The sequence below is a fragment of the Anopheles merus genome, chromosome 3L, assembly GCF_017562075.2.
Source record: "Anopheles merus strain MAF chromosome 3L, AmerM5.1, whole genome shotgun sequence".
In the NCBI taxonomy this organism is placed as follows: Eukaryota; Metazoa; Arthropoda; class Insecta; order Diptera; family Culicidae; genus Anopheles; species Anopheles merus.
In genome coordinates this window covers 35,448,768-35,471,832 of record NC_054085.1, presented here as the reverse complement: position 1 = coordinate 35,471,832, position 23,065 = coordinate 35,448,768, and the positions used below count along the sequence as shown (strand labels likewise).

At 47.8% G+C, this 23,065-nt stretch overlaps 1 protein-coding gene across 5 annotated transcripts; it reads left to right on the top strand.

Moving 5' to 3' along the window:
- Nucleotides 1-2,094: 2,094 nt before the first annotated feature.
- Nucleotides 2,095-22,644, top strand: LOC121598338 (ALK tyrosine kinase receptor). 5 transcript variants are annotated; one of them, XM_041925011.1, is made up of 13 exons: nt 2,095-2,229; nt 7,944-10,569; nt 12,489-13,100; nt 13,189-13,270; nt 13,345-14,019; nt 14,097-14,262; nt 14,343-14,640; nt 14,719-15,319; nt 15,390-15,488; nt 15,557-15,764; nt 15,838-16,053; nt 16,123-16,192; nt 16,282-22,644. In XM_041925011.1, the coding sequence occupies exons 2-13, from the start codon at nt 9,505-9,507 to the stop codon at nt 17,956-17,958; spliced, it is 5,769 nt and encodes a 1,922-aa protein (XP_041780945.1). In that variant the 5' UTR covers nt 2,095-2,229; nt 7,944-9,504; the 3' UTR covers nt 17,959-22,644. The 5 variants fall into 5 exon arrangements, with proteins under 5 accessions (XP_041780945.1, XP_041780946.1, XP_041780944.1 ...); XM_041925012.1 differs by lacking the exon at nt 2,095-2,229 and adding an exon at nt 6,388-6,552; XM_041925010.1 differs by lacking the exon at nt 2,095-2,229 and adding an exon at nt 6,388-6,629.
- The last annotated feature ends 421 nt before the right edge of the window (nt 22,645-23,065 follow it).

The window sequence follows — 23,065 nt, the reverse complement described above, 5'->3', positions numbered from 1 at the left end:
TCACGCCAGAATCACTGTCGCCATTGAATGAAAGCGCACCGGCTTTTAGAATGGGATAGGGATTTTCGTTGTGAGCGACCAAACGTGACAAACGATGCGCAACTGCTGTCGCCCCGCAGCCCCGCTGATGAAGTGTTGGTGCGAGCGAAGTTCGCTTTGCGCGCACCACTGGAAGCGTTGCTCGGTTCGGATTATCCTAAAATAGGAACGTTCACAAACGCAGCTGTCTGGTTGTTAGTGCAACAGCATTCGTACGATGATAGTTTTTGCTAAAGTTGAAACATTTTAAATAACGTTTTTTTATGTTTTACAAGCCAAGAAACATAAAACGAAAGCGTTACTCTATCACCAAAGATGCAGCCTGCTGCGCAATTGCACGCGTATAGATTGCGGACGCGTGTCAGTCGTACACCGGCAGGCGTAGATCAGTTGATTAGAAAATTGTTCGTGAGAAGCAAACGGTCCCAGACAAAAACGTATTAAAGTGGTGGATTACGCCACCTCAATACACGGACTAGAATGTGGTCAGAGGAGAGAGAGGCAACAGCAGTGGACGAAGACGAGATACATATTAAGTCACTGTCTGGAGACTGGAGTGAAATTTGTCGGCTCCGGTTGATGGGAAAATTGGCCACTCGGGCTCAAGTTGGTATCTTGGTTGCGCCACTTCTGGCGCTTACAATCTTGAAACACCACTACCGCCTCCGTTTTTCACTCGGCAGATCGGGGAACCACTTGATCGTATAAATTCTGTTCAATTGTATCGAACGAATGGTGGGAGATTTGCATGTAAAGGTAAAGTGAACGATTTGCTTGTAAAAAAAAAAACCAAAGAAAGTTAAAGAAGAAATTACTTTAAATTTTGCCAAAAATCGTTTCCTGCAAAATATAAAAAAATCCATCTCCCCAAAACAAACACAACAAAAACTTGCCACTTCCACATGTTTGAGACACGCTTGAGATTGCAGGAAACAGATCAACGCACAGAACACAACATCTGGCCCGGCTTAAGCTAATTGATTTAAAGCTCATTCATTCGAAACCGTGCTCACTTCCGATGACGCTGGAGCGGCATTCGCTAATTGACGAGTGAACCATGCCAGTGGCAATGCGGTTGGAAGGAATCCATCCCAACAGTGAGGGCAATAGTTGTTTGTTAATGGATCAGATCAGATGGATCGGTAATGATAATTAGAAATTTTTGGAAAATGCGGGATAAATGTCGATTAGTATTTTTCTACCAAAATTTTCAAATGCTTGTTGCCTATATAATGATCAGTTTGACAGGTTCATTTAACCAACTGTCTGATAGCTATTCGATAAATTTTTATGTTTAATATTTCCCCTGTGTAATGGATCACAAAACCTCATAAATTTAGATAAATTTCAAATACTCTTTGACACACACAATAATCCCTCACTGTAAATAAAGTATGGTGTTCCCTTGAACCGCCCGAACAAGACGACATGTTTTTACTTGCACGAAGAAAGTCGCGTGCAGTAAAATTAGATTCGGAAGTGCACTGGGGGAAGCAAGAAAAATAAAAAGAATAGGAAAAAGGAAAATTGACTCGTTGAAAGGGAATAAAAGGGCATCACTAGCACACAAATACACACTCCACCAACGATATCTTCGAGACACATCCACAGAACCCGTGTCGAAAGAAATGAACGGCAAGATCGAAGCTGTGAGCAGACGGGGGATGTGTGCAAAGAGGGCTCCGAGTGGAAGATACATAAACATTCACGAAAAACCGCACATAAGATATGCGCGACGGCGGAGACACACGCGAACGGACGACAAAGCGACGCTTGGACGCGGACGGACGACTTGCGCGGACGATCACGTTGCGCAGCGCTGCTTATTTTCGTGCGCGCGAGACGTCTCAGCAGCCCCCAGACAGCTGTGTGTGTGTGTGTGTCAGAGTAGGCGGTGGAGTGTGATTTTTCTTACCCTTTTTTCTTCTGGCAGTAGGTATGGGTGTGTTAGTAATGGTCCGCCGTCGACAAGGATCTTCGTCTTCGTGCGTTTGTTTTGATCCGTGCGGGTTTTGGCCCTTATTCGTGGCGTGTTCCCTGAATGATGAGAGCTCGCTGGTTTACATTCCCGTTCGGTCAGTTCTGTTCGGTGCGTCGGCACGACGGGTTGCTGAAGACGCTTTGGCTCGCGATCGACGAGAGTGGTTTTAAATCGTGTTAATTTGCTGGTGTTTTTCCCGTGTCCGTAAAGTGAGTCTAGAAAGTGCATAAAACCTCAAGTGCGAAAGTGTATAAAACACATAAATTTAGTCACCAGCTTTCAACGGATTCAATCCTACGACCGTGAAGTGCAAATTTTTGTGCGCAAATGTTAGTTTTTGCATACAGGAAGTGGTTCATTTGTAAAAGAAACACACAAAAAAGAGGCGACACGACACGTGAAAAATGTGCAAAACTAAGCTGAAAATATAAAGCAACAACCAAAGCAAATAAAAAAAAAAGACACAAGGGTCCAAGGGCGACCAATGAGAGCAGAGAGACGCAAAAATTCGTGGAAAATAGAAATAAAAAATACCGTAAAACCGTACCGCAACGACGGCGCGCCGCGCTACCCTCGCCACACGGGACAGAGAGTGGGAAAGACATAATACACACAGAAGAAGAAGAAGAAAAAAAATACAAATCATCTAAAACCGTTGCCAAATGTACGTCACGTGCGGATGATGGCGTCGCTCGTTCGTCCCCATCCCCATGGAGTGTAGGATCGTGTGTGCTGCTTCCTTGAGATTTTACCGCGATCTTCCATCAGTTTGCGTATTGCGCGTTCGCGATCGAGATGTGAAAAGAGTCTTCTCGGAGTCTGTGTGTGTGTGTGTGTGTGTGTGTGTGTGTGTGTGTGTGTGTGTGTGTGTGTGTGTTTCTTCTTCTTTGTGTGCTTCACTTCATTTTTCTTTAAATCATTTCGCTCAACTACTTCGTGGACAGTGTATGTTTTCACGAAATGGAACTAAATTGGCCATTGATCAAAAGATTTCATCATAAATTTCAATTACATTTCGAGCACAAATTGCATACGATTTGCATTTCTTTTTCCCCACCGCTATGAATGAACACTGTCGTCATCCATTCAGCTGCGCGTCGTCTCCCCTGTTGACAACAGCTGCCTTGGTCAAATGGTGTCTCCTCCTCCTCCATCGCAAAAAAACCACACAGACAGACGGACAGACAAAATCAGGGACCATTCTGCGCACAAGCCACTAGACAAGTTAATTTAATTCTCCCGCTAGTAGGCGAGAACCGGCATTAATTGATGGACAGAAACGTCTTGAGACGGTCCACCGCAAACGATCCTCAAAAGGCGATCGCCGTCTGCTTGACAACTGCTGTGCTATGATTTATTCATTTATTGTCGCTGTGGCTGTTACTTCTAGCGCGATTCGATACCCGTTGGCATTGGGGGGTTTGCCCTTTCTTTATCCAAAAATCTCCATCATGCGTAAATCATACAAACAAATTAACAATGCTGGAAGACAGCCACAGCACTGTGAATGATATTTATGCAAAATGGTCATCTTCTTTTACTACTAAAGACTACTACTGAATGGTAAGGCTAGTTGAAGCGATTGATTGTTCTATTTAAAATTAAAATGGAGCTTAAAACAATCAACATTGAAGCATTATTTTCCTTCAGTTGGAAGTCATTCAGCTCGTTCGTTACGTATCTCAATTGGATGAATAATTTGGGAGAAAAATCAGATGAATTTGAGACTGCTGACAAACGCTTCTTAAGCTTGATATATAAAAGAAATCTTTTTTAAAATATCATTTTACAAATCTTTTTTTATTATCATTTTTAGAATCTAAACAAAACAAATTTAACATAAAGTGTTCTATTTTGTGTAAAGTTTCTACTGCTTGAAGACGAACTCCTAGAACACGTCTGGCTGGAGATGGTTTTAAGTGGCGCCATCTATTCATCAACAGGCCTAACAAACGGCTTTTTGGTTGCTTTACCTAAACATGTGGAAGCAAGTTGATGAAATTTTGATTACAAACCATTTCAGATCTACAATTTAAACGTTGTATAGAACTTTTAGATATTTCAGTATCTACCAAGTAGTAATTGGTGAATAAAACAATTAAAAAGCGAATAAAAATCTGTCATTCTTTTTAGCCTTTTAACAACAAACTAACTTCCAATAGATGCAATTACTTTTCAACCTTTGTAAACATTTGGTCTGTGTTCCCTTTTGTGTGCAATTTTTCCTACAGAGACACACGCTTTCAATTTGTCTGCACCATCGAGGCGAGAAGCATATGGTTTTACTCCTGCACCAAACAAATGATGGGCCAGGCCGTGTCACTGGCACCGTGAATGCATCTTTTACAACGTGAAAAAGACACCCACACACACACACACACGCGTACGTTTAACCACCTCCTCATCATCTACCAGAATCGTTCCATGTGTGTTTATTGAAAGACCAAAAAAAAAAAGTTCTGTTAAGTGAAAAAATATATTTTTAGCTGTCCCGTGCTAAACACACGCACGCGGTAGTACACAGGTTTTGTCGCAGACAATTTACCCGTACGCCCTCGTTGCCGTGGGTGCGCGTTGGACGCGCTGGCGCACGCGGGAAGCATAACCGAGAGCATAGGCAAGCAAGTGACCACGCCGTTTTGTTATGGCGAACTTGTTGAATAATGTTTGTTTAACCGGCCTTCGGTTTGTTTTTTGTTGTTTTTCGGCAGTGGAGCGTACGTCTCATTGAAAATTGGTGATTAAATGTGAATGCAAATGTTGTATCGCTACAAATCGGCCCCAAACCGAACAGGCAGGCGTAATTGATTGTTGTTGATGATGCGCGCTATGTTTCCTTGGCGAATTGTGTAGTCAATTTGCTAGCATTAATGATGCCACTGCATCAATTATCTGCCCGCGTGCTGTATACTGTCTAGCCAGTTTTCCGCTTAAGTTTCCGTAAGCGTGCAAAGCAATAGCAGAAACTTAAACAATAACTATCAGCTCCTAATTGGCCTAATCGATCGCGCGAATGTATAATCCACCATGCGTCTCCATCGAGACGCCGGGGCAATCTGGTTTGTTTTTCCGGTGAATTATTTATCCGGCATTTCATTGGGTGCTCGATGCAACGTGACGAGAGAGAGAGAGAAAGAGAGCGAGAGGGAGCGAGAGAGTGTAAAGCAAGTACGCACCTATAAATTGAACGAAGGTAGTTTATCAAACAGGGCAAAAGCGTATTGAATGTAGACGACGAACGCTACCTGTAACAGAAGCAAAGGCGCGGGAGAAAATGGTACGAAGGGCAAAGAAAAACAATCCAATTGGATTTGGTGATTCAATAACACCTTGTGGTTGTTGTGCGCCTTGGCCGCTACACAAATGATACCGTAACTTATAGGGCAAGGCTTGAATAAACCTCAATTTAAAAAAAATGGAAATCCCCCAATTACGTGAAAAATGCAACCAATGAAAATGCATTCCCACTAACTTCATTAATTTGCCGCCCATCTCCCAATCCAGCTCCACCAGCACACAAACATTCGTGCAGTACCGCTCGGATCACCAAAACACACTCACCACAGGCAACCGGCCCGAGCCAAAGCCTACTCTGAGTGGAAGCGCTCCACTGCCGAGCTTGGCTGTTTATTTGCTCTACACAGGTACCATGGGTTGTCCTTTTTTCGGTGCTGGGGGAGGGAGGGGGTGGGTGGAGCAGGGACCATATTTTCCACCTTCCAGTTCAATGTACGCAATTGATACGCTTTTGTGTTTGGTTCCGCGAACTGCGGAGACTTTTCCATCAAATTCCTAGGCACTCCCTAGGTAGCCCCAACCGACTCGGGACTCGATCGGGCTCTCGGCAGTGAGTGACCCCGGATGGTTCGGTTCGGTCACTCACGCGCGGGTCCAAGCTTTCGGATGCTGTGCTGGATGCTGGATGCGGGAGCTTTTACGTTTCGGGGAGAGGGCTTTTCCTTGCGCTCGTTCACATTTTCGTTGTGCGAGAGCGGTACTCTCGGAGCCTCTCTTCTCTCTCTCTCTCTCTCTCTCTCTCTCGTCAATCCTTGCAAGGAGAGGATTATTTGGGGATATTTTTGGAAAGCACGACAAAAAAAGTAAAATTCAAGATGGAGTTGATGCTCTCTCTCTCTCTTCTTTTTGGGGGTATCCGGTAGCAATAGGATGCTCAGCCTCACCGACACGGATCCTCTCCGAATGTTTTGCGCTGGCGTGAAAAGGAGGCGAACAAAATCAACCCTTAACGCTTGAAGGAAGAACAGAAAGAGAAGGCAAGCAAGAGAGCGAGAGTGTGTGTGTGCGCCAGGGAGATTAGTTTAAAGGCAAAAAAAAATGGGGGGTTTTTCACCGAGATCGGGAGAAGCTTACAGGGCCCCAGAAGCAACACACTCCATACGCCGACGAAAGCTCGCGGAAGACGTTCGCTCCAGACCAGTGGCCCGAGTCGGTGTGCGCCCAGTGCGTGTGCGTGTGTGTGTACAGTGAATTTTCCTTGCTGTGCTGTGCTGCTCATCCCGAAACAGAAGCAGGTTTTTCGGGTTTTACGGGCACAGCTGCCACCGTGTGGCCGTGGTGTGATGGAAAACAGTGTTGTGTGATAATACAAGTTAGTGTGTGGGCCTGGTGCGTTTTTCCAGTTTCTGCAGGTGTTTTTTAGCGCTGCTGTGACGCAGCAGGAAACCGAAGAAGCGTACACACACACACACACACACACACACACACACACACACACACACACACAGTGGAGCTGGGAGATCAAAAAAGAAAACTCCCAACCATGTCGGAGGCGCCCGTGTAAGCCCCGGTTGGGCAAAATGGAGGAAAAATAAAGTGGATAAACTGTGAAAAGCATCCTCGAAAGGCACACACCCCGTGTGAAAACTGGCAGCATTTCTTTTGTGGAGGGGGGGGGAGGATGCTGGGGTGTGGAAAACGGTAGAAAACTCATCGGAATGTGAAGCAGCCATTACGTGTGACTGTGTGTGTGTGTGTGTGTGTGTGTGTGTGTGTGTGTGGCTGTATGTGTCGACGTGCAAGTACCACCCCGTGCGGCGTACGCCCTGTTTTCGAAGGTTGAAATTTTCGGCAGACGCAGCCGGACTCGCCCTGCGTGCCCTTGTTCCCAAACCTCCTCCCCCCTAATCCACAAACCACACGGCAAAACAGATTGCTAAGGATGTGCTGACAAGGAGAAAGAGAATAAGAAGAGGAAGGAGAGAAGAAAAAAAAACCCCAACGGGAGAAAGCAAAACCCATCCCACACCTTTTCAGAAGGATTAAATTCTCGCTCCCCACCCGTTAGTGTGTGTGCTCCCTTATGTGTGACGTTGTGTGTGTGTGTGTGTTTTTTTTTCTTCCTTTTTCTTCTTTTCGTTTTTCATACCCACTCTACCGCCCCTACACATAGGGCGTGAACGTGTGTGCGTGTGTGTGTGTGTGTGTATGTGTACGAGTGTGTGCGCGCACGTACGTGCAAACTGATTTTGTTGTTGTTGGTGTGCCAACTCAATGGAGCCCCTCAAGTGAAAAATTGCTCCAGCCTCGGTTCACGGTCGCACTGCTCACCCCCCGCCCTACCGCCATCCAGGCGGGTGGGATGCTCCACCATAGGCTACTTGGGTGTGTGTATGTGTGTGGATATTATGCCCTGAAGTGTGCCGTACTGTGCTGCAACAACAATTTTGGTCCTTCGAACCGGATCAGCGAAACCGTTCGTCGCCTACTACGTCGTGGTTGTTGCTTTTTTTCGTGACGAAATGTCATCTTCCCGAACTGTTTTCTTGACTTTTCCATTGTAATCATTTCAATCATTGCTTGAGAGTGATTACATGCGTACGATACAGTGAGAACATTAAATTACGTGCTTACGTAGGTTTTTTTTACATCTTTTTTCTTTCTCTTTCTGCTGGACCCCTTCCAGGTAGATCATTGAGCAGTTATTTTGTGTGTGTGTATGAAGTATGAGCTTTTCAGCTGTGTGTTGTGAATACAAAAAAAACATCACACATACACACAAACACGGATGTGAGCTGTGTGAGCGCCTCCGGAAATAGGTGGCCCGGAACGTCGTCGAACGTCGTTCGAGTGTGTAACTAAAAAAAGAAGACGAAGAGGAAGAAGAACAAAATATCACACTCCAAACTCCTCACTTCACTCCTACAAGGGATGGTTCGGCTTGCGGCCAGTTTGCCGTGGGCAGTCGGATACCCTCTCGCAGCCTTCGCATTCGCCACGCCACGAACCCGATAACGCCCGGACCGACGGATCGGTGGGTTTTATGCAATCACCGGCGACCGGCCCGTAACGCGTGGCATGGTGAGCAGCTGCATGGTGAGGAGTGGCCCTGCGGGTCCAAACGTGGCAGTGAAAATGGCCGTCGGGACGATTTACCAGCGGCCGGTGCAGGTGTACCCGTACGATAGTGGCGAGCTGGCGGGAGCACCCACCGTGGCCAGTGTGTACCAAGTTTAGGCCAGTCCCTCTGCTGGAATGTGTTCTGGTGTTCCGTTTTGTACGTCATCTATCACACAGCACTACGCTTCTTTGTGACGCTTCTTTTGATTTTCGGTGAAGCAAATAAAAAAACGAAGAAAAAAAAACTTCCGGAAAAAGCATCAGAAATGTACGCAAACAGCTTCTCGGTTCTGCGAAGAACAAATACCCAGACCGTGCCCTGAAAGGGACACGTAGGGTGTACGCGTGTCGTGGTGGTGGTAGTGCTATTTCGTAACAGCCCCGAGTAGTAGTCGCCCCCGGTGCGCGGTTTGGGGCACGCGATGGGGACGCCCAGTAGTGTGAGGGATGCTGTGAATTGCTCATCCTGTGAAGCTCGTGCGTGCATCGTCCTTGCTGAAAAGTGCATCGTGAAAACGAACGCTGAAAACGTTTGAAAGAAAAGGGTGCAAAAAAAGGGAGGAGAAAAAAACGTAACACATACGACAGAAAACGGCGACGTAAATCCAGCCTTCGCGTTCCAACGCACGTTCCCGTTTTTCCCGGTGCGAGAGAGCGTGGAGTGAGTTTGCACCCCGTAGGACGGGCGCAGCCCGTTTTTGCACGTACGCAGCCCAGCAGGCGAAGGTCGCGTACTACGTGTAACCGTGTGTGTGTGTGTGTGTTTGTGTGAGCGTGAGCGCGGTGAGCGCGCGCCTTTTCTCACGCACTAGTGGTGAGAAGCAAAAAAAAAAAGAACGACAAGGGAGCGGAGGAGAGCTGCGTTATGAATGGTGCGGAGGAGCTTTGCGGATTTACAGCAGCTTCCCGTTGCCGTGCTGTGTCTCTAGTGCGCCAATTTACGCGAAAACGGAAGCTGCAAAGCACAAAACGCCAACTAGACCACAACGCAATCACAATACACGCGAAGTGGTGAAAATAAAGTCCGAACGCTAGTGAGAGTGGTGAGTGAGTGAGTGAGTGGTGAGTAAAACAGAGGTAGCAAAAGAGGAAACAACGGTAGCCGAAAGAAAAAGCTCTTTACGGGGATGGAAATCGGAAGAACAACAAACAACCTGCCGCACAGTGAGTTTAGCGGACGGTGTAGACTTTCGGCGAACGTGCCACGCAAGATGGCGTCCGCTAGTGGTGGTGGTCGGTTGCACCCCAGTGTGCTGCTGACACTGCTGGTGGCCGTGCTGCTGGCTCCAACGGTGTACGCTCAGCGTCCGCTCGGCAACTCCACGTTCGGGGCGTCCCACAACTCGTCCGGTGTCATAAACGCTCATCCGGTGCTGACCACCAGCACCACCACCACGACCGAGACGCCCCGTTCCGTGCTGCCGGCCTCCGCGTCCGGCTTTGAAGATTCATTCGAAGACGACAGCTCCGATCTGGAGGAGCACGAACACCACGACGAACACCACGACCATGAGCATCATCTGCACCACCATTACGAGCATCATGATGGAGGTGAAAGTGGACACGGTAGCTTCCCGCACCCGAACGGGGAGATGAATGCCGGTGCAAGCCGGAACGGTGGACACGACGGTGCTCCGATCGGATCGCGCCAACCGGGCAGCCGGTTAATAAATCCGTACTTCCCGACGCCCGCCTCGACGCAGGGCGGCTCGAAGACGACGGAACCGCAGAACCGGCGCCCGTTCAATCCGGCCCGGCCCGGGCGCGGTCGCAAAACGTCACCGATTAACGAGCTGCGCAAACTGAGCAAAATCTCCACCACCAACATGAACGGGCTCGACTCGGGCGGTGAGCCCATTTCGTACGGTTCGACCACGCACCGCCGTGGCCAGACGGTGCATCATGGGGGAGCGAATGCGTACGGGCAGGAGAGCGCTGGTGGAGCTGCCGGTGGTTCTGCTGGAAGTGGTTCCGAAGCGGGAAGAGGAGGAGCTGGTGGTGGTGGTGGTGGTGGAGGCACCGTCCTACAGGGAGGACGTGGTGCAGCCGATTACGGCAATCGTGGCCGGTCGGATCCGGGCCGTGGGGTGGGTGTTTTGATGCAATCGCCCGGCTACTACACGTCCGGCTCATCCTACAGCCGGCAGGGTGATGATCCACTGCGGACACTGAGAGCGCGTTACAACGAGGAGGTAAGTTGTCCTGCTCGGGAATCAACCCTTTAATCAAATGCTATCGATCGACTACACACCGTGCGAATTGAGCGTAATTAATTGTGGTTTGTTAGTGCACGATGGGCTGAAGAACACACATACACACACACACTCCAACGTTTGTTGCTCGATTAGCGTTACACAAAGGTTGGATGATTGTGAGAATCGGACATCAATAAAGCAAGGGGTTTTGATTAAATTAGCAACTGGACGGTGGGCAGTTGTAACCTCTCGAGTGAAATCAATCATTGGAGCAATCAATGTTGATAGTCTTCCAGCAGAGCGATCATGGTTGTGGTTTTGAGATATTGTACTCGGAAATGAAGAACCGGCTAATGCATCAGTTTGGTTCTTAGTTTGCAATTAAATTGAATTCTGAATATGGATATTAGGAAATAGGGAATGAATTCTAACTTAATTTCTGCAGCACGACATCACACGTTGTGCTTCAATGAACATTGCAAGGTTTCTTCTAATAGATCTAAGACAAGCGCCTCTTTTCTTATGTTATTGACCTATTACTTACACATGGGCGAAGCAGTTATTCGCCCTAATAACATTGGAAAGGGCCACAATATACTTTTGGCTTGCTTGAAATTGTCTGAGAAGAGTTCTGGATCTTTGAATTGTGAGGTTTTTAATGTCCCTTTGAGATGCATTAGCTTCTAGAAGGTCGTCGGATAGGTTCTAGATCTCCGTCCAGGTCGTCCTTCTATATCGAGCGAATATTCAGTTGCGTATTACTAATAAGTCTTGGAAGCCTTTATAGTTCAACATAACCACCGCGTAGGGCGTTACAAAGAAGAAGTTATCGATCGAAAGATCTTGATTGGAAGTAGCTAAAGCTAAAACCTAGATTTGGCCTCTAAAGATACATCTAGATACAAAGCATCGTGTCTAAATCAAGAAGATAATTCTTATTGGGCTTTCTGCGAAAATTAGATCTCCGCTGTTCTACCAAGAACCATTCATTTCCTTTATGCCTCCACTGCAGAGACAGATGAACGTTTAAGAGTCAGCAATAGAAGCTTCAAACTCCCATGAATTCCATCCAGAGCCTTCCAAGGAAGCATCCAGAAAGCCGTGTGCTTCTGCTGTGCGAGCCTGGGAAATCTTGGAAAATTGCAACAAATCAGTTCCTTGCAATAACGTGCAAGATGCTTCCAGACACATTCCGTCCATTATTTCCCACGAATCAAATCAGTGCTCTCCTATCTGTTGCATCTCCCTCTTTAGCGCAACCATTGTGAGCGATTGGGGACGGAGCGGAGCAGACTGATTGAGTTGCTGGAATAATTAACGTTTTCACACTTCACCAGCAATCGAGAGCGATGTGGTGCTAGTTTCAAGACCAAAGCCCAGCCTCTCCGGGGGTTGGCCGTTGACCAACAAAACGTGAATCGACGCGCGGCGTCTAGAGAGTAAGAGAAAGAGAGAGAAGGAGACGTCCAAACCACGAAAATGCATTACAGATTGTTTTGCGAGGTGTTTGCAGTTTCGGGGGGAAGGGAAGAGCAGGGAAGCTCACATTCGTTATTTTCGTAATCACAATCGAAAATAGATTTCCCATCATCAGTCCGGTGTTGGATGGACGGATGGACGTGACGCGCTTGACGCAAATTTCTTCCAGCACCTTCATCAATACCGGATAGATTGAGGTTGAGCGTGGACGGTTGTGGCAATGAAGGACGGTGGGACCTTCTTGAGGGGCTTGCGGTTGGAAGAAGAGAAACACGTTTCTATTAGTGGGCACTGTGCTACGGAAATGGAACTTGTCGCCTAACTATAGCGCCACAACCGCAACGACAAGAAGCCGACTTTCCGAACGAATGACGAGCTATACAACGGTTCTACGTAAAAAATTGATGATGGTTTCGTTTATTCTATCCCACAACCAGCGTTACCACAACTCCGTCCCCGATCAGGGCTCCGAGATGGACGAGATACTCGGCATGAAGTGCAACTTCGAGACGGAGTGTGCCTGGACGTGGGACGAGAACGATCAGCACGGATTCCAGGTGGTGACGGGCGTCAACCTAACGGAATCGAACCGCACCGGGCTGATGCCGGGTCCGGGTGCCGATCCGGCCCACAATGCAAACGGCCACTTCCTACATCTGCGGCTCACGCAGGACAGTCAGCCGCAAATACTCACCTCGCCGATTTTCGGTGCCACGAAGGAAAACTGCTACCTGGAGGTGTTTACGCACCAGAGCGCGATGCATCATGGCAGCATACGGATCGTGATCGAGACGATCGGCAACCAGGAGTCGAGCTGGGTGCCGGCCGAAATTATGGGCAACGATCTGCGCCGCTGGCAGCTGAACACGTTCCGGATCGATCGCATCTCGAAGGACTTTAAGGTGCTGTTCGAGGTGGTACCGAACAAGCTGGGCGGACAGGCGCGTGGGCACGTGAGCATCGATAACTTGCGCATGGTGAACTGCTTCCCGGACTCGATCAGCACGAACAACTGCAGCTACTCGCAGGTGCAATGTACGGACAACAAGGTAAGGAAGGAGACAGAAGGACAAAACCACAGAACCATAGAATTGAACATAAGAGCTTTGTGTGTTTGTGTTTGTTCAATCTTTGCAGCTCCCTGTGTGTATCAAAACACCAAAGATCTGTGACATCACAGTAGACTGTGACGACAATGAGGATGAAACGTTGAATTGCGGTAAGTGAGTCTGTGAATTCTGGAAGTCTGTGAAGTCAATGTCCTAACTTTGTTCATTATTCTTCCCAAAACAGACAAAATCCCGTTCGGTGGCCGCTGTGACTTTGAGTCAGGTTGGTGCGGTTGGCAGAACTACGGCAACGTGATACTATCCTGGGCTCGACACTCCGGTCCAACGCCAACAGAAAAGACGGGCCCCGATGTGGACCACACGCACGAAAACTCGAACGTCACCGGGTACTACATGTTCGTCAACATGAACCAGCACGCGAACGATAGCGAAAAGAAGTCACTGGTCGGGTTAGCGAGCAATGCCATCATGAACAGTGTCGTCTTCAACCCACCGCCGCTGGTACACACGAACGCAAGCTCGCCGTACCGGAACTCCTGTGTGGTACGGTTCTACGTCCACCAGTACGGCATGAACCCGGGCAGCATTAATCTGTCCAGCGTGGAGATACGCGAGAAGGAAAACTTTACCACCACGCTGTGGTGGAGTTCGAAGAACTTGGGAGAGGATTGGGTTCGGGTGGACATAATTCTGCCCAACATTACGACGAAGTACTATCTGCAGTTTGAGGCGCGGATGGGTATGCGCATCTTTTCCGATGTGGCGATCGATGACTTTTCGCTCAGCCCGGAATGTTTTGGGTTGAATATACCGGCCGAACATCTGCAGGGGTACAACTATTGGGATCCGCGCATAGGCGGGGCGAAGCAACCACACAAGGATTTCGTTGGGAAGTCATGTAAGTCATGTTCGTTGCTGTTGGAGTTGGAGTTGGATGTGAAAGAGCCTAACTTCCGTCGAATCTTTCCGTTACAGTCCTGGAACTGAACACCTGCGGTGCCAAGGGTCAGCAAGGTCCTACGCCGGCCGATTGTCTGTCGTCGTACAACAACACGGAAGCGTTCAGTGCGGTTCACGTGATCGACAGTCACCCGTTCAAGGGCATCCAGGCGTGGAAAGTTCCCAATGAGGGTTACTACACGTAAGATCAATATTGCATTAAAATGTTAATGGAATTCCAGCACACTAACCTGACGTCTTCTTCAATTTCCAATTCGATAGAATCATCGCCAAAGGTGCCGGCGGTGGTCTTGGATCCGGTGGCGTTGGTTCATCCCGCGGCGCAATGGTACTGAGTGTGCTGGAGCTTCACAAGGATGAGGAGATCTACATCCTGGTGGGACAGAGCGGTGAGCACGCGTGCATCAAATCGATGGGCTATCGGGACGAGTCGTGCGAGACGCGCAACAAGCAGCTCAACCTCGACACGACCTGGATGCACTCGAAGACGCAGCAGGTGAAGAACACGATCATCGAGGAAGGTGCCGGTGGAGGTGGTGGCGGGACGTACGTGTTTTTGGTACGTTGGAGTTCGCTTGTGCAGATGTCAGAGTGAAGGAACTGAGGAACTTATTGTGGATTATCTTCTCGATTTCAGTTGAACTCCGCAAATACGGCAGTTCCGCTGCTGGTTGCCGGTGGTGGTGGAGGACTCGGCGTAGGCCGTTACCTGGACGATGACATTCAGCATGGCAAGAAGTATCTGTCGTTCAAGAAGGATGTGTCGGGTACGGCACACGGCGAATCGACCCGACAGGCCGGCCCGGGTGGTGGTTGGCGTGCCCAGGCTGATATGGGGCTGGATCCACACTATGGGGCGTCGCTGCTGGAGGGTGGCCGTGGCGGACTCCCTTGCTATACGCCGCGTGGAACTCACGGACAGGGTGGCTTTGGTGGCGGTGGTGGAGGATGTGATACGGGCGGTGGTGGTGGTGGATATTCCGGCGGTGATACGATGATCAACTCTACCAACGGTGAGGGCGGTTCGTCGTTTATGGCATCGAAGCGCAACGTGCCGGAGCTGTCGATGGAATTTTCCGGTGCAAACGGTGGCCATGGTGCGGTGTTGATCATCCCAGCGATACAGGGCTGCGGATGTGACTATCGGTGTGTGGCGTTGGACGAGTACCGTGCCACTGTGGGGTGCATCTGTCCCGACGGGTGGACACTGAAACCGGACAACTATACTGCGTGTGAATGTAAATATTTTCGCTTGATGGTTTGGGGTAAGCTGGTGCTGAATCTAATGGCACCTCTCTATCTTTCCAGTGCCCACGGAAGCCGTGGAAATGAAGTACCTAATAATGTTCTTTGTCGTCGTGGTGCTCGTGCTTTGCGCTGCACTGGCCAGTCTTATATTGATACTCTGTAAGTAGACCCTCTCCGTTCTTTCGGAATAGCCTCAAGGACTCAACTCATCTGTACGTCTTTCACAGATAATCGTTACCAGAGAAAGCGTCAGGCGGCACTGCGCCACAAGATGCTGCTCGAGCAGGACCTGCAGCTGAGCCGGCTGCGCAGTACGGCCGACGACTCGGCACTGACCAACTTCAATCCGAACTATGGTTGTGATGGCATACTGAACGGGAACGTGGATGTGAAGAGTCTGCCACAGGTCGCTCGTGAAAGTTTGCGTTTGGTGAAGTAAGTATCATCCTTGCCTATTCTTCTCTGCAACTATATCGTAATATATGGCATTCCCCTGTTGCTTCTCCAGAGCCCTTGGGCAGGGTGCTTTCGGTGAGGTGTATCAAGGTCTGTACCGCCACCGGGACGGCGATGCGGTGGAGATGCCGGTCGCGGTAAAAACCCTGCCCGAAATGTCGACCGGACAGGCAGAGTCAGACTTCCTGATGGAGGCGGCCATCATGGCCAAGTTTAACCATCCCAACATCGTGCATCTGATAGGCGTTTGTTTCGATCGACATCCACGGTAAGAGAGTAATCGTTTTTGGAGGGATGGAAGGGTCGTGTCTTACCTCTTCTTATGACTCTCCAACAGGTTTATTGTGCTGGAGCTGCTTGCTGGCGGAGATCTGAAGAACTTCCTCCGGGAAGGTCGCAATAAACCGGTATGTTTGTTTGCATTAGCGTCACAGAGCCATCTTCCAATGATCATATCGCAAATAACACCTTCTTCTTGCGCTTCTCCTACCAACAGGAACGTCCCTCGCCACTAACGATGAAGGATCTGATCTTCTGTGCGCTGGATGTAGCGAAGGGCTGCCGGTACATGGAGAGCAAGCGCTTCATCCACCGGGACATCGCCGCCCGGAACTGTCTGCTCAGCAGCAAAGGGCCGGGCCGGGTGGTGAAGATTGCCGACTTCGGTATGGCCCGTGACATCTACCGCTCCGACTACTACCGCAAGGGTGGCAAGGCGATGCTGCCGATCAAGTGGATGCCACCGGAAGCGTTCCTGGACGGTATCTTCACCTCCAAGACGGACGTGTGGTCGTTCGGGGTGCTGCTGTGGGAGGTGTTCAGCCTGGGCCTGATGCCCTACACCGGCCTGCCCAACCGGGACGTGATGCAGCTGGTAACGGGTGGCGGTCGGCTCGACGCACCCCAGGGCTGCCCGATGGCCGTGTACCGCATTATGGCGGAGTGCTGGAATCCAACGCCCGAAGAGCGGCCAACGTTCTCGAATCTGCTCGAGCGGTTGACGACCTGCACGCAAGACCCGGAGGTGATGAACGCACCGCTACCCAGCTTCTTCAGACCGCCGTCGAATGAGCGTGACACGACGATAATGCGTCCGCCCGGGAACGATGACTTCTGTCTGCAGGTGCCCAACTCCTCCGACTATCTGATACCGCTGCCGGGTCCACGGTCGGTGGCGGAGCGGCTTCTGAGCGAGGCGACCGGTGTCACCATTCCGGACACGCTGATGACCTGTACGCCGCCCAAGAACGCGTCCCCGCGCATCATGAACGGCCACACGGTGGTGGTGTCGAATGCGCTCGTCGGCCACGGTGCACCGCAGCAACCGCCCATGACGACCGTCACCGATGGCGCCTGCTGGGAGACGTCCTTCATACGCAAGCACCCGGGCCAGGCATGCCCGGCCGGTGTTCCCCTTCCACCGCCACCGGTACTCGATCCCGCCGAAGCAGTCCTTCCACCGAACGGTCCGTCGATGGTGCCGCCTCCGCCCGTGCCCGAGGTGGCCGACAAGCTAATATCGCTCGACACACCGCAACAAACGCCGACCGCCATCCAGCCGCCCATCTCGTTCAGCAACAATCCGGTCATCGGTGAGCTCGGGGAGGGTGTCCCACCTGCCCCCACCAACGGTGGACCGATGACGAATGGTAACGGGCACGGTCACGGATCACCGATGGTAGAATCGCCGATCGAGACGGCCAAGCTGCTGAGCAGCATTCCGCCACCGATAACGCTCGATCCGGCCGCGCTTAGCATGCAGCAGAACCACGTGGTCGGTACGTCGTACGCGAACATCCGCATGATGAACAGCGCGAACGGGAATGGGGCCGGCGGTGGCCATAATCACAGCAACAATGGTAACAACAGCAACAACAACAACCATGGCGATCATGGTGTGATCGTGGACAAGCTGAGCGGCACCGGAGGGATGGTGATCACGTACAGCAACGGTCCGACGGGTGTTAATGGCGGTGTGAATGGTGGTAATGGCGGCAATGGCGGCAGCAACCACAGCACGAACGGTCACCACGGCCACGGTGGCAATGGGGGAAGCGACAAGGGATCGGGCGGTTCCGGGCAGGATCCGTCCCGGCAGGCGGCCCCGTTCACGATTCAAACGTTCAGCGAGCGGTACATTAGCCCGGAAAACCATTCCGAGATCAGCTGTTAAGATGGAAGGGGGGCGAGAAAGGGGAAGAGTGATAGCGATCAATCGAAAAATGCCAAACAAAAACCACAAGAACACACACATAAACCACAAGCAAACACATACACCCCGACACACTTATATAAAGTATCATTGGTGGACATACATTGGCCACTAATTTGAAAAAGTATTTCGTAACGAAAATCAATATATATACATATGTAATACTATATAAAGAAGAATACAAACACACACAAACCCACACATAGTGACACACAGATATAAATATACAAATGCATTATTTGTACATATATTTGCGTAAACTTAGTGAAAATGGGATGCAAACCAAACAAACACACACACAAAAGTTAGACTATATTTATATGAGCAACACGTAACCCGCAGCGTTAGGTGGACATGTTTGTGGGTTGTCGCGGTAAGTGTGACAAACAAACAAACAGAAAAAAAAACAAAACAAACATAATTAACATGAATGTAAAACAGGTGGAACAGAAAATGTTTTGCCCTTTTTTTGTCCAAACCAGTCCACCGAGTGGAGAAAAACAAGACGAAACAAGTATGTGTGTGTGTGTGTGTGTGTGTGAAGGGGTAAAAGCAAAACAACAAAACAAATACAGTACAGAGAGCAACTGAAAAGAGAACAAGGAAAGTTACTAGTAAAGGTACTGAATTCGATTAGAAATAACACAAACTAACATGGAAAGACAAAAAAACAAATTGATACGATAACGTCAAGATCAGGATACACAGATCATAGATTCTGCTGTAAAGTGTACAGCAACAGTAACCAAAACTGAGTTGTTTCAAAGCGTCCCACGCAGCGTTTGTTGGGCTACTTCTTTTCGACCCTGTCCTTTCACAGAAACGCACACACAAAAAACGGGGTTTCTCCGTACAGATGGCGTCTTGGGCGAGTATTACTGTAGCAGGACGAAATTTGTTACAAAATCAAATGAAATGAAGTGCTCAGAGAGAGAGAGAGAGAGAGAGGGGGGGGGAGTGGAACAAGGTAGTCCGGCATGTCATTAGCTAGGGGACGAGAGCTTATCCCACATTTTAACAACGACAAATTCACACCAATTAAAAAGAGAGAGGGAGAGAGAAAGCAAAAAGAGTAAAAAATTCAATTTGAGATGAAGTTCACTTCACTTCGCGCTTACTAATTCGTGTTGCAAGCCATTTTTCAAGCATTTCCTATTAGATTTTCTGTATTAGTACACCTTTTCGTTAGTGTTTATTAGCCAGCGCCATCTGATTGAAATCGGCAAAAGCTAATCGTACCAGCGTACGTTTACAAACATACGGCACAAAACTCCGGTTACATTTTCTAAACCGGGGTTATGAAACCTTCTTTGCTCAAAGGATAGTTGTTGTCCCGTTTGCTTAGCGATGGTGACCTTCACTGCGTCCGCCGCGCAGCTCTTCCGGAGGGGTTCGCAAAAGCAAAACTAACCTATTAGTAGTACACTAGTTACGTTTCAGCAGTCGATGCGGTTGTGATGATTTAGCAAAACAGAAGCAAACGCGAACAGAGCAGTTGTGTTGTTGTTTGATTTAGGTTTATAATTTGTGTAAGAAGAAGAAGAGAGAAAAAAAACACAGCAAACAAAATTGAGTCGTGATTAAGGATTGTTAAGGAAACAGAAAACGCTTGCGCTTTTCGAAGGGAATTGGTGGTTTTCAGCTGTCGAAATTAGGAGTCGAAAATAATTGCGCGGAGCTGATTCGCGTGTGCGATGATAGTATTGTTGATTATATTTGATTAAAAAAAGGGTTAAGCCAAAAAGCGTGCTTAGGATGATGGGGCATCGGGGTAGCAAACGTTTGCAATGTTGTTTTGAAGAAAGCAAAAAAAGGTGACCCATTGAAACAGGTTAGTGAGTTTAGAACGAGGGAACGTTTTGGTCCCTGCCCCACAAAAATGGGTCCGCATTGTATTAATTACCTGCACCCCGCAGGATGAACTTTTGCATTGCTCCAAACGGTTTGTTTGCCGGGTGCGCTTTCCACGCATGATCCTCCAACAGCCCCGTTGTGCTGAAGCGCTCAGCTACGATGTTATAAACTGTGTCTTTGTTTTGATTGTATACTACACAGTAAGCCATGGCTCTTCGGTCGTCAGACTCTAAATGCCGCTCAGTGTCCAGTGCTCAGTGTGCGTGCGTGCGTGCGTGTGTGTGTGTGTATTTACTCGATGTGTTTAATAAGCAGTGAGTCGAAGGACAAACTTAGAGATGTAAGCGAACACACATACACATTACCACTACACACGACTAGGCAGGAACGTGTTGGACCGTTTCTCCGGCCCAGCCTGTTTTGTCTGGTGGGTTGAATTCTCCAGATGCCAAAACCAGTTAAACCATGCATAGCTCACTAGAACGGGCCGAGGGAGGGGGGAACCCTTCCTGGATTCGAGTCGCTCAAAGGAATTTTGAAACCCTCTAGCACACCAGCACAAAGGGCAAATGGTATGGAACAAATAATAATAATAATAATAATAATAATGAATGAATAAAAAATAATGATAAAGATAAACAATAAATGTAACCTTTGTACACAAACACACACAAAATGAACATTGCAGATTAATTTTGATAGAATTGTACAGGATAATCAGTTTGTAAATCGAGCTCTCCCGCAATGCGGACATCCGGACACCCGGACAGCCCGCAATGCTCGGGAACGGGACGGGCGGGCTGGAGGACACGTGGTGTCCTCCGGGACTGTGGGCTAAGAACTCACAAACACACGCAAACTCACATAAAGAACGATCGAAGCATTAGGTGTGTGAGAAGAAGGAGGGACATGTTTTTTAATGTATACAAAATAACTCTACAGACATATACTTATATTACCCTAGAAGAAGAGGAAAGAACAAATCGCACGTGCGTGCGTGTGTGTGTTTGTGTAATGTATGAGTGCATGTTAAGTGTAAGTGTTTAATAAGCGAAGGCTGAAGGCGAACAAAATAGTGCAAGTGAGATGAAATATTAAATAAATTTACTAACTTAATGGCACACACTACCACACACATGGCAGATAAATGCTGCTGCGTCAGTTCCCAACCTATGGATGTAAATGAGTGTTATCTACTTTATACTGTGACCCTTACCCCCCCCCCCCACCATCCCGTTTCCTAACCCGTTTCCCCTCATGTCCCTCGTCCGTAAAATGAGCCGTTGTGAAAATGCTTTAGAACAAGGACGCTTTTTTCGTATTCAAGCTGTAGCAACAACTAGGGTCAATAATATATTATACACATTGACGAGATTGATGGGTGATTGATGTGCGAGAACGAAACGAGTGTGTGCATCACTAAATAAGTATCTATATAATCACATAACTATAACATACGCACACACACATACACACGTGGGAACGTGGCGGCCACATTCTGTGTGCTAAGTGTGTTGATGTTGAACAATGTGAGAGGTTTTAGTTTTCCTTTTCCAGCAAGCCATTTCATTCGTTGCATTTCCGTTCGAACGTAGTGAATACAATTAGACAAAGAGGCGCAAAGCAAGTCTAAAATAGGTACATTTTTTCACCAACGCGACAAACACGTGATTAGTAATGAAGCGAAAGATGATCGCAAACTAGCAGATCGTTTAGGACCGAAAAACAGACCGAACTGATGCGACAGGATTTGGACAGGCCTCAGCTAGAAGGGACAGGAGGAACATAAAAAAAAACAAACCAAAAAAGCCATTTGGAAAGGGTTTGCAAAGAGAAAGAGGTAAGAAGAGAGAGAGAGTGTGTGTGTATTTGTCGGAGAGGAAATATATACAAACTTACAAGAAAGCAGTGAAAGTGGAAGAAGAGAACAGAAAGCGTGAAAATAAACTTATATTTATTTTTATAAATTAGAAAACAATAAAGAACAAACGACACAACAACAGAGAACATTAAATGTGTCTCGACAAACAAGAGTGGAAAAAAGCTAATGTTTGCCATGTTGGCTTGTCCCAGACAACCGTGGCACTAAATGAAATTGAGAAAAGAAGAAAGAATAAAAAGAAAACAATATATAACCAAAACGAGAGAACACTAACAAGGTATCCAACACGATAGAGCCGTACGGGCGCCAATTGAGAATTGAGAGAACGGTTGAAAAGTCGGTAAAACCAAAACATGTAACAGTGTGAGTGTTTTTTTTTTTAGTGTAAGAAACGTATTGAAGCTAACCGATCCTGTAAACCAAATTAAGAACAGCAGAAGAGAACACAAAACCAAACAACTTCAACCAAAATAGAACGGTTGAAAGTGGCAAAGAAAAGGTTTAACAATAGACACTGTTAAAAACAAAACCAATATATATATATATATACATACATACATAATTTAAACAAGAAGAAAACTCTCGAAAAAGAGTAAAGCGAGAACATACATACAGTGGACGGATCCAACGTGGAAGTGAAAACATGCTTTAATGACTTCTGTGTACATATGATAATTTAGTGGACAACATGGAACATTGTAAAACACACACTAACACTAACACACACAACAAACACACACACCCATAAGCCATCAACCATTCTGATAAAGAAACAAATAAGAGACGATAAGAAGAAAAGAACGCTTAGCAGGCAAGATGAAAAGTAAAGAACACTTTACTGTTGTGAACAGTAAGGGAGCAGAAGGAATGGCTGCATTTGAATGCCCCGATGTAGTGAAATAGCGGAAGCAGAAAAAAAAACACAAACTTCTAAATACCGTCTAAAAAAAAGATAAACCGTATGTAACTAAAAACAAGAAAAGAAACAAAAAACCAAAACACACCCACCCCCCATGAGTCCCATGCCATGCAACTTGCAGGTCAGGGGTAAAAACCGGGGGAATATGCGGCAGGGTAGACATTATTGGGAATCGTGATCGTAAACGAAAGGAAAGGAACAGCGCATGGCGAGAAGATGAAAAAAATAACAAAACAAAAATATTAATGTTATTTATTTATTGATATTTATGTAAAAAAAGAAGAGTAAAAAAAGGAAAAACAACAAAAAAAATAAAAATAAACTGAAAGACAACAAACAAAACATACGAACACACACACACACACATACACAAAACTACCAGTACTAATAGGAAAACGACTGAGTGTCTCAAT

Excerpts from the sequence above, each read along its gene's own strand:
- LOC121598338 (XM_041925011.1), top strand. The coding sequence starts at position 9,505 with ATGGAAATCGGAAGAACAACAAACAACCTGCCGCACAGTGAGTTTAGC. Across the intron at positions 15,320-15,389 it reads CAACTATACTGCGTGTGAAT|TGCCCACGGAAGCCGTGGAA; the intron begins GTAAATATTTTC and ends CTATCTTTCCAG. Across the intron at positions 16,054-16,122 it reads TGTTTCGATCGACATCCACG|GTTTATTGTGCTGGAGCTGC; the intron begins GTAAGAGAGTAA and ends ACTCTCCAACAG.